This window comes from Musa acuminata, chromosome BXJ1-5 (assembly GCF_036884655.1).
Source record: "Musa acuminata AAA Group cultivar baxijiao chromosome BXJ1-5, Cavendish_Baxijiao_AAA, whole genome shotgun sequence".
Classification (NCBI taxonomy): Eukaryota; Viridiplantae; Streptophyta; class Magnoliopsida; order Zingiberales; family Musaceae; genus Musa; species Musa acuminata.
In genome coordinates this window covers 6,708,184-6,719,358 of record NC_088331.1, presented here as the reverse complement: position 1 = coordinate 6,719,358, position 11,175 = coordinate 6,708,184, and the positions used below count along the sequence as shown (strand labels likewise).

General features: G+C 37.2%; 1 protein-coding gene across 13 annotated transcripts; it reads left to right on the top strand.

The window, feature by feature from the left end:
• The first annotated feature begins 148 nt into the window (after nucleotides 1–148).
• Nucleotides 149–11,175, top strand: LOC135673399 (actin-related protein 2/3 complex subunit 2A-like). 13 transcript variants are annotated; one of them, XR_010513330.1, is made up of 15 exons: nucleotides 149–337; nucleotides 454–520; nucleotides 596–803; nucleotides 2,362–2,531; nucleotides 3,136–3,216; nucleotides 3,554–3,686; nucleotides 3,768–3,859; nucleotides 4,539–4,595; nucleotides 5,368–5,439; nucleotides 5,528–5,646; nucleotides 5,759–5,898; nucleotides 5,966–6,779; nucleotides 6,875–7,016; nucleotides 9,966–10,018; nucleotides 10,227–11,175. XR_010513330.1 is itself a non-coding variant. In XM_065182346.1 (10 exons), exons 1-10 carry the CDS (start codon nucleotides 276–278, stop codon nucleotides 5,561–5,563), a joined length of 975 nt encoding a protein of 324 aa, XP_065038418.1. In that variant the 5' UTR covers nucleotides 150–275; the 3' UTR covers nucleotides 5,564–5,735. The 13 variants fall into 13 exon arrangements, 2 of the variants coding, with proteins under 2 accessions (XP_065038418.1, XP_065038416.1); XR_010513329.1 differs by having other exon boundaries at nucleotides 6,875–10,018; nucleotides 10,227–10,335; nucleotides 10,414–11,175; XR_010513332.1 differs by having other exon boundaries at nucleotides 5,966–6,620; nucleotides 6,744–6,779; nucleotides 6,875–11,175.

Below are 11,175 nucleotides of genomic sequence, written 5' to 3'. Positions count from 1 at the left end.
TTATTTTATTTATACTGTAAATTAAATTAAAAATTGTTTAAAATTAGATTATTTTTCGTAACTTAATTTTGGTAAGTACGAGAAACTAATATAACTGAGGAGGGTAATCTCGTCATATCGAAAATAAAAAGGGGTTTTCTCTCCGCACTTTGACAGGCAAGCGGTGCTTTCCCTTTCGATCTGGTCATCGGCTCATCATCGTCATTATTTCTCCCATTCACGGCAGCTGCTGACGCTCTTTTCTTATTCTCCTCCGGTTCTCCGAGAGAGTTCCAATGATTCTCCTGCAGTCACCCTCGCGATTCCTCCTCCAAATCCTCCAGGATCGCCTCCTCAGGTACTCGATTCCTCCTCCTCTATCTCGATTCCGCAGATCCCGATCGCCAAGAATTAGGGTTAATCCAAACCTTTGTATCGAACCCTTGGTCTGATTCGATACTTGTTTGTTGCCAGCCCGGACAAAGGCGTCGATCTGGATTGCCACTCCGTCGAGTTCGATGACGTCCGGTACCACATCCAGGTGAAATCTTTGATCTCTGTCCTTTTACAGATGACGTCGTTGGTGGTGGTGATAGAATTACGGTTTGGCTTGCAGTTCTCGATGAGGAATCCGCACGTGGTGGTGCTGTCTGTTTCCTTGCCCATCCCGCCGCCGGAGGCTATTTTCTTTGACGGGCTTCCTTTTGGCGCCATCGAGGCCATCAAGGCAGCGTATGGGGCTGTGGCGCAGATTCTTGATCCCCCCAAAGATGGGTATAATCTAACGATGAAGCTCAACCTGTCGAAGCTTCCGTCGGATGAAGGTTCAACGTGTTCTCTTTGCAAGGTCATTATGAGCTTGCTATAATTGATTATAAATGCGTAGAAGCACCAGCTCATCCATCCCTTGGCGTATAAATATTGATAGCTTAACTGTTGGATTCCAGATTGGTCACATAACTCTGTGCACTTTGAAATAATTTCAGGAGCGATTACTCACTCTGATCTTAGATTTCAAGACCAAACTCCGGGAACATCTATTGTTCTGCCGAGATTTGACCTCTAGTTATCCAATAATCCATCATTATCTTTTGAAGTCCACTTTCTGAATTTTGACACTCAACAAAGGTTAAAAAAATTGATTTTATCAACTGATCATTTATGTGGTATAACGGGTCAAAACCCTTTTTTCCACTTTGAAGAATTTTGTTTGTTAATGAAAGTATTTAGTCAAAGATATAAAGCTTAGTTGAAGAATAATTCATATTGTTTTTTTAGTTTTTGTTATTTATTTGTCGGCAAAGGTTTGAGGCATTAGAATTTTCTAGATTCAAGGTAAATTGCTTGTAGTAAAATCAAGATATTTGCAAACAGCAACTGGTGGTTATTGGGAAAAAGCATCAGTTGGAGTGTAAGAGGTCAACTATTTTTAAGCTGATGCATGTAATGTTAGTTATTGGTTTTTGTTGAAATGGGGTGATGATGAGGTCAGATTGTTCAGGTTAAGGAGCAAATAATACGGAGACACTAACCAGGTAAGAATCAGATTTCTAGGAACCAAAACTGGGAAGAGGAAGACTGGGTGTAAAGGACAAATCAATGATGAGATAGGAAAGAACAGCAAATAAACTCAGAACTAAAACAATGACAATAATCAGATCAATGGGTTTAATATAAGGTTTTATGTCAATCAAGTCCTCAATGAGAACATCGTGCCTCATACTTGCTTACACAACTCCACAATAGCTTTCACCAAAACATGATCTAATAGTTTGTCTTTTCTGCCACCCAAACGTACAGCAACGTATCAATTTCAGGCAATTTCTTTTATGTACACTTTATATCTTCCTTTCACCTATGTATTGAACCAATGTTATGAGATCAGTATCAATCCCAATGGACTCTACATGGAAACCCATGGATGTGGTTGCTGGGCTTGTGCTTGTACTTGTGTGTGTCTGCCTGGAACATAGTGTGGCCATGATGTTTTCTTCACATTCTAATGCTCAACTGTCTCTAATTTGGCACCATTTTATCTCTTGTTGCTACTTTATCAGCGAATTTATCCTAAAATGAGAAACAAGCTTATTTTGAGAGAAGACACAATGCCATATGCTCACGGACTCTATTGCATTTCTTTTCTTATTCTTCCCAGAAGGTTTTCTGGACTATTTAAAATCAGCTTAGATAGCAGTCTTGGTGGCTGTCTAGTATCTTAAGGTCTGTTGGTGGGTCCATAGGAAATTGTAGGTGGAGAGATGCCTAGTTTTTTTTTTTTTTGTGATTGTTCAACTAGGCTGTGGGCTTTAATAATCTTTGTCTGTTGCTTATCTTCAATCTATTTATTGTTTTCTTTGTTTTTTTTTAAATGTGAGATTCCAGAACAAAGGCAAGCTCTTCTGGTAAAAATTGCATCTGTGAGAGAAGTTGTGTTAGGTGCTCCATTGAGATTTGTTTTAAAGAACCTTGCAACAAAGACAGTTGCACCTGAAATGGATCAACTTATTGCTCTTGTGCATCGACCTAAGGAGTCGTTTTTCCTACTTCCTCAGGTATTGATACTCTCACCAGAGAAACTTATATTGGTGGAATCATTGTCTTAGCTACATGCTTATTCTTGAAGGCTGGATGGAACTTGTTCATGGTGAATATACCTTATATAAAGTAAAAAATCGATCTTTATTTTAACAATGCCCGAAACTTGTTCCAGACATTTATTCTCTCATTCATGTGCACATGTGAAATTTCCCCACCTAACTATAGGGATACATTTGGACAAGTGAATAACTTCTTTTCATGCACTGTAGGAAAAGTTATATTTTCAAGATTAAACAGCACATATTCTACTGATAAATCAATTGGAAGGTAAGAAGTTGGGTATTAATCAGACCTGGATTTAAGAATGCGGCCTGATCTATTCTCATGCATTAAACCACAGCTCACTTCTGCACTCAACCATATTGCTAGTATCAAACTGGAACCTACCTGAACCTAGACTCCAGTAACTTCTTTATTGCTAAAAAAATCATGGCTTGTAAACATCTCTAAATCTGTGGTTACTCAATGAGGGATTTACTCAACGAGGGACCAATGATAAGTTTACCTACCAGTAGCATGGTTTTGAGGTCATTAAGCGATTCTTTGGATTTCTTTTAGCAGGCTGAAAAAGTAACGGTTGTCTATCCAATGAGGTTCCAGGACTCCACTGATATTGTTTTGGCAACATCGTTCTTACAGGTAAGATGGAACATCCCCCTTTGTTGAGATGAATTATGCATCATGTAGTCATTTTCAAGCAAGAGGTAATCAATCAATCACACTAATCGAGTTTGCCACGATTGTGTTTACCAATTTTTTTATATAATTTGAGAACATATTGACAATCTTAGTAGAAATGTGCATTTTCTAGCCCAATTGGTTCTGAAGATTTTATTTTGAAGCATTTAATATTCACTCCATAGATTATGTATTTCGGTTGAAGTAGCTATCATGTTCTTTAAAACAGTGAGTTTTGGGGTCGAATTGGGCCCTTAAATTTAGAATTTTTCAGCTAAAAAGAAGCTTATATTTCTAGGAGCTTATTGAGTCGAGGAGAACGGCTGGACTTAATAATGCACCTTCTTGTATGTGGTCCCCTTCTCCTCCTCTTGAGTTGAAAGGAGCACCTGCTCAAGCGCTAACAGCAAATGCAGGATTTGTTACTTTTGGTAATACTAGGTCATATCGTTTTGGTATTTTTTGTCAATAATCATATATTCTTAATTCTAAATGACTTCTTTTATTTGCAGTGATTTTCCCTCGTCATGTTGAAGGCAAAAAATTGGACAGAACTGTTTGGAGCCTTTTAACATTTCATGCATATGTCAGTTATCATGTAAAGGTACTCATTTTTCCTATCAATTTCTTCTAATGGATATTGTTCTTCCTTTGTTTCAGTTGATGGTATAATTAATTAATACAGCTGATTATGGTTCCATTTTGATGTATATTTGCATAGTTATCCAAAGACCATGGTCAAATAAGATACAACCTTGAGCAAGGAGTGTTGGTTAGTGAAGGTTAAACCGTTAAAATATTTAAGACAATGAACTCCAAGAAAGAAGGATACTAAATGCCTGTACGTATGAAAACAGTGATTTGGAAGATTGCATGAGGAAGTATATGGATGACAAGTATTGATGATTGAGGAAGAAAAGCAAGCTATACATGTGCATGTTGTGCCAAGAGCGACTCAAAACCATAGTGGTATCTCTGGTGAGAGACCCATGCTAATTAGCAAAGGCATAAGCAATATTATTTGGACAAGACATTTAGCAAGGAAAACTTGATCTCTGATGAGGTCAGAATTGAATTAACTTGGTTTGATGCACTCCTAATCAGGCAAGTTGAGGTTGAAAAAGATATAGGTATTGATTAAAAACTTTATGATTTGCACTTGTTTCTTTTGTTTGCTTGATTCTACCTTTATCTGAACCTCCTTTATCTTGTATTAACATTAGATCGACATGTGACAAGTGTTACTTTCCAGTTCTTTTAAGTTATTTCTTGTTTATTGATAGTGTTCAGAAGGTTTCATGCATACCAGAATGAGACGACGTGTCGAGTCACTTATTCAGGTAATTCTTGTTACTTGTTGTGTTTCCTTGCTGCTATTGATTATATTCTCCTTTGGCCCTTTCAATAAAAAATGAAAAAAATTCTGATATTGTTTTTTTTTTTTTTACGTTCTTGGCCTTGTAGGTCTGATGTAGATTTCATTTAAGTTGTATTACAGCATTTTTCAGAACTCTGCTATTTGATCACAGTTCATTTACTGAGAAATTTTGATGGTTTTTTAATGCAGTAGAATCATTTCTTTGCATGCCTATTATGACTGTATAATATTTTTAGAAGTTTTTTTTAAGCAGTAAAATTTGGTGACTATTACTTTATTTATCATAATACTGTTGCCAATAGTTACCTAGGAACTGTGTATTTCTGTAATAGATCTTAACATTGGAGATGTTTTCCATAGAGACTTCAATTTTTGCTGCAGGCTGCCATTTGTGAAGCTTTGACTTCTAAACACAGGATTGATGCACATTAATTGAATAGTAAAATAATATTACTACAACTGCTGAATTCTTTTTTGCACATCAACAAACAATGATTCTGGGCAGAAGTTTTTTTCAGTACCTCATTCTCATTTCTGTATCAATAACCAAACCTGAAAAATCTGATTATCTGGAAGATCACCTGGTCTTAGTTTCAAGAAATTACACGATAGAATAGATATTACATAGTGAATTCCTAAACTGCTTATTCAGGTTCACTTATTGCTTATGATGAGGTTGTCTCTGAACATAATGATTCTCTGATAACAATGGCTATCCTATTCTCTTACACCAGGCTTTGGATCGTGCTAAACCAGAATCAGAGAAGTCGAAGAAGTTGGTGTCTGGCAAATCCTTTAAGCGCCTGGTCAGTGTCAGAGAATCATCTTAATAAAGATGTCATGCTCATAATTTTCTGCTAATGCATAATATTTTTTGTGGTTTTTCATTTGCAGAGTCTGAATGAATCTCGTAGCAATTCAAATTCTTGACATTCTGTCGCAAAAGTATGAGTTGCAAGGTGTTTTTCCCACTTGCTTAAGAAATGCTATTAAGATGCCCCTCAAAGCTTAAGGTTGACCGCCACCCATTTTTTCTTGTACATTAGATGTTTGTATACTGTGACTAAAAAATTTTCCACTTAACTAAAGCCTTTTTGTCTGAGATACTGTATCTTATATTTGTAGCACTTTCGAATTCTCAACTCGCTGACCTTTTGTCAATCTTGTCTGACCGAATGTGTATGGTTTATGGAATTTGCTCACGCGAGCGGGAGGCAGCATCCTTTACGGTACTGTGTGCATCGACGCGGACATTTTACTAAAATGTAAGCATACGTTGTATAATGAATTGTGTTACTCTTACGTTATCTATGACTCATGATGCTTGAACAGTTATTTAGCTCGACCATGCGATTGCTGCCTGCCTGTCCTGGAATGAATCGGCGGAAACGTGGACGGAAAATTCTGAAAAGAACAGTGAAGCTTAGCAAAATCCTCCAAAGAACCAAAACAGATCCATCCATCGGTCGATCGATCGAGGGGTCTGTGTCACCGATTAAAGATGGGATTGCGAGATATAGAGACGGGTAATCATGCTATAATTTCTTGTACAGACGGAATTGCCCCTCGGGGTAAGCGATACAAGTGGCACGGATGAATGCGGTCATTTTGTGCGTCTGTCGTGACGGGTCATGACAGGGTGACGAAACAATTGCAGAGGCAGCACTTTCGGGACCCAATCAAAAGAACCAGTGAGCGGGGTAGGAAAGAAGGGTCATTTTGTTTTTGGGTTTCGGAAATCTCAAAATACCAGCTTGCCCAAATGGATCACAATAGATGAAAGAGGCCCAAAAAGAACCGAAAGCTCAAGCCCAGGAAAACCCACCTCGTCGCCTCTAGTTGCGACACCAACCGTCCACTGATCTCTTGCCTGTGACTGGCCCCATTAAAACCCTTCCTGGGGTCCCCTATTAGGTGTTTTCGCACTTCAGTTGGGCGTGCTCTCTCCCCCTAGCCGCATGGACTCGTGAGCGCCCTCGGCGAGCGCGTGCGGCTCGGTTCAAAACCCTATCTCTCAATCATTCACAATTGTCTTCTTCCCTCTCTCTATATTTTTATTTCATTATTGTGACTTTTTCTTGCTCTTTTGCTGGTTTCATTTCGGATTCAGGTTGTACGTACGTGGAACTATCATCGCATACAAGAGGTGAGCCGGGATTCTACCAGGCATTGGTTCAATTTCTCGATTTTTATTGGTTTTTTTGTGTGTATCTTTCGGAGTTGATGGGATGGATGGATCAGGTCGAAGTCCAACCAGTACGAGAGCACCTGTTGGTCCAGATCGAGGGGGTGAACAAGGAGGAGGCGGTCGCCTGGTATTGCTGCAAGAGGATGGCCTACATCTACAAGACGCAGACAAGGGAACCCGGTACCGGTGCATCTGGTGCGAGGTCATCGAGAATTGATTCATAGATAGTTATTATTTGCTATGTTTTAGATAGTTATAAGCATGTCCTAAGTAGTTTTATTTAAATGACTCATGATCTAAGATGATAATTCTTACACCTAATTTAATCATGAGTGACATGATAGGATGAGATAGTTATCATTTAAGTCTTATTTATAGAATCATGGTTCATGAAGCAAAGGTGTATTCATTTGAAAATGTTTTATAAATGCTCTTAGTCTTATCTCTTGTTTAATACTATTTTGGGTTTTTTGATTGAAAGCATTCTCATTTAATAGTATCGTAATAATTTTTTTTTATCATTTTCTTGCTCCTTCATCTTTAATATTTGTGGTATCATAGTCAAATTCATTATTGCTCCTCTTAAATTTATTTTGATAAAAATAATAATTAATTTTGTTATACTATACCCTTGGAGCTTGTTTAAACTCATAAAGAACCTTTTTTAGCATATACACCTTTTCTTTATGTTTTTAAACTAAAAAACCTTCGGGTTGAGTAACAAAAGTCTCTTATAAATTTTTCTCTTCTTTTGAAGCAGAAGATTTCTTCTTAATCAGAAATATTTTTTCTTAACTTTTCCCAAATGACATGTTCGACCTTGCTTCATGTGCTTGTAAGGAACTCATTAATTCATCAAATGAAAGGTAGATAAGTCTTTTGAATACTCAATTGCAGCAACAACATGATTAAATTTTAGAGTTAAATTTCTCAAAACTTTTATAACAAATATATGATCATGAAGATGTTCACCGTAAGATTTCACTTGATTAATAATTTTAATCACCCTCACGACTTTTATAGCAAAACTTTTATTGCTTTCCATGAACAAAATTTTAAATTCACGACGAAGGGTTTGAAGTTTTACTGTAATCACCCTCGATGAGTCTTGAAATTCATTTTGAAGTATCAATCAAGTTTACTTTGAGGTCATCGCTGTTGTAATTCTTCATAAGATTGTCTCATCATCTCATGTACAATCTACGATGCAATTAAAAAAGAATACTATCAATCAAGAAAACCAAAGTAGCATTAAACAAGAGGTAAGACCAAGAACACTTAAAAAACATTTTCAAGTGCGCACACCTTTGCTTCATGAACCATGGTCCTATTTATAGGACTTAATGGTAACTACCTCACCTCATCATGTCACTAATGATTAAGTTAGATGTAGAAACTATCTCCATAATTTCTTAGATCATGGGCCACTTAGGTAAAACTACTTAGAACATACTTATAACTACTTAAAACATGACAACTACCTAGATAACTACTTATGAATCAATTCTCAACACTCTCCCTTGATTCATAGTTATATTCATCAATTTGAGATATGAAATGAATATAATTCTAAAATGGAAGTGACCTAGTGAGAATTTTTGTAACTTGTTCATCTGTGCTATAATACTTCATTGTTATGGCTCCATTTTCTACAAGATCCCGGATGAAATGATAGCGTATCTCTACATGCTTTATTCTTCCGTGAAAGATTGGCTTCTTCGTCATTGCAATTGTAGCTTTATTGTCACAAAATATTTTAATTGTTTCTTTTTGTTCTTGATGAAGTATCTCCAAGAAGTCTTCTAAGCCATATTGCTTAACAAGTTGTTAATGTTGCAGCTACGTATTCTGCTTTCAATGTCGATAATGCAATTGTTGCTTGTTTCTTTGAGCTCCAAGATATAGCTCTTGATCCGAGGCTAAAAATATTGCTTGAAGTATTCTTTCTATCATCCAAAGCTCTTTCCCAATCACTATCAGTGAAATCAAATAATTTACATTTAAAATTATCAGAATATCAAATATCATAATTTGTAGTTTCAGTAATATAACATAAAATTCTTTTAAAAATTTTAAGATGATGTTTGTTTGGATTATGCATAAACTTAGATACTACACCAACAGAGAACGTAATGATTGAGTATGAGTTAGATAGGTGTTTGGTTCAAAATGTTATTCAATTATATGTGGATATATGAATTAATTATTAAATAAATAGATTTTATTTTGTATACATCTACTTGATAATCCATTCCAAAACTCATATTTTAGAGTTCATTAGGTAAAAACAATAATGCCATGAGTTCATTTTCATGCCGTCGACCACAATTGTTTTTGACATAGTGAAAGTGCATAATTATTGACTTGGCAGGACCAACTTATTTGATCTACTGTGTTGAGCAATTTTAGTTTTTTAATGCTTGTCATTGTATGACCTAAATAAATGGATGAACTAGCTGTAAGCAGTTCAATGGAATCCATGACTTATGAACTAACACACCCCTCAGGTATCACAAACCAAGCTATATGGTGTACCAGATATTGACACATGTATGACAAGCTAGAATGTTCTATGTTACCAGTACTATGGTTGGAATATTGGTGCCTGATAAGATCATAATGTCAGAAGAGCATTAAAACTCTAAGTGTGCAACAATGTTACTCTGAAAGCACAGATTATGTTTTGGACCAAACTCGGTTTGTTGCAACCTAAAATAAATGATAACAAGGAGATTGACTTGTAAAGCTCTGAAGTTTAAACTACAAAAGAACGACACAAAAGAGAGACCGTGTGCATATATTCTTCCTTATGAACTAACATATTCTCTTTTTATCGGTACCATATCTTTCGTGTATGTTGTGCTTGATCTTTTGCATGATGGAAAGAGAAAAAAGAAAAAAGAGAATTGAGAATCTTATGAGACCAAATGATCGGTAACAGAAGCTGCAAAAGGCATTTAGATGGATGTTTGAGTTGGCCAACCACCCATATTTTGAAAAAAATAGATGCTAAAGTTCTTGGCAAAAATTACGGATTATATGTTCCCCTGGTGGAAAGAGAGGTAGATGAAACCATCTGCCGCCTCTCCTATGAATGTCCGTGTTAATATTTTTGAACTAACACTATGTTTTTGTCTTGGCCAGGTGGGTTGTTGCAGTAGAACTGATGCTTTGGGGCTGCGACAGCTGGGATTTCGGTAAGAATCGGATCGAAAAATGTATTCCTGGTTGGTGTGCTAATTAATCGCATTTTGATCAGTTGCCAAACTCTTTTCCTTTTTCTTTTTAGAGAACTTGAAGTTTTATTTACTATAGAAAAAAAAGTCATTTAAAAATATGGAAATTGACACTTCAAATCAATCTCTGGAATGGCTTTAATGAACCTCCCTTCCTTGCCAAGATCAGTGTTAGGCAGGTGTGAAACGATGATGATGCTGAAGCCATGTGGCAGTGAGACATACAGTGAAATTGGGAAGTACATTTGCGGCGCCCACGAAGATGACAAATCCCCAAGGTATTGACTTAACATTCCTCTATATTAAAGAGAAACTGTCTTGTGAATGAACCATTGGTCACACATGTTAGTCTTTAGTTCATACAAGTAGGTGAGGCTTGTTAGTCATCGAGTAGATAAAGTAAACCTTGAAGGAGGTAGCAAGCATGGCGGGGGGGAGGGGGGAACATGTTTATGGCTATGAACCAGAGAAGGGAAAGGGGTTGTGGGCGTTAAGGGGCCATATATGGCTGATGTGTCAGATGAAGAGTGGGCAGCCCCATGTGAAGCCACGCCTGATGCGTCCAAAACATTACTTTTTCTTGGAGACGGTCATCGAGTGGTGCATGAAGACTTGGCGGCCGTCGTTCATGCAAAGGGGCAATCACGAAGAGATGGGAAGTGTGGACGATGTGCTCAATTAATTTGACTGGTGCAACTGAAAGCTCCCCTGCAAGCAAAATGTCAAAACGGAGCCGACAAGGTGTGCAGCCTGAGATGCCCGTGGATAGCATCGCTTCCTTCACATGGACCACTACTAATTTGCAGTTTCTCAAGCTCTGTGGCTTGTGCTGCACACTATGCTTGTTTCTCCTCCTCATGTTCATCATATTGGTGATATGATTTGAAGGACTATTTCCTCAACAAGAGGGAATATAACCTACTCCTCCAGATATTATAGGATGTCTCAGTAGCCACACAAGTTGAAGGAGGCACCTCAACAATTCTTGATTCTCGCCCTGCTGGACTTGTTCCTACTAGTAGTTGTCTCATGGCTTCTTGTATGACCCATTCAACAGGTAAGACCAAGGAATCCTTATCATCCTAATAAAGACATATATATCATGGGTTACATGCTAA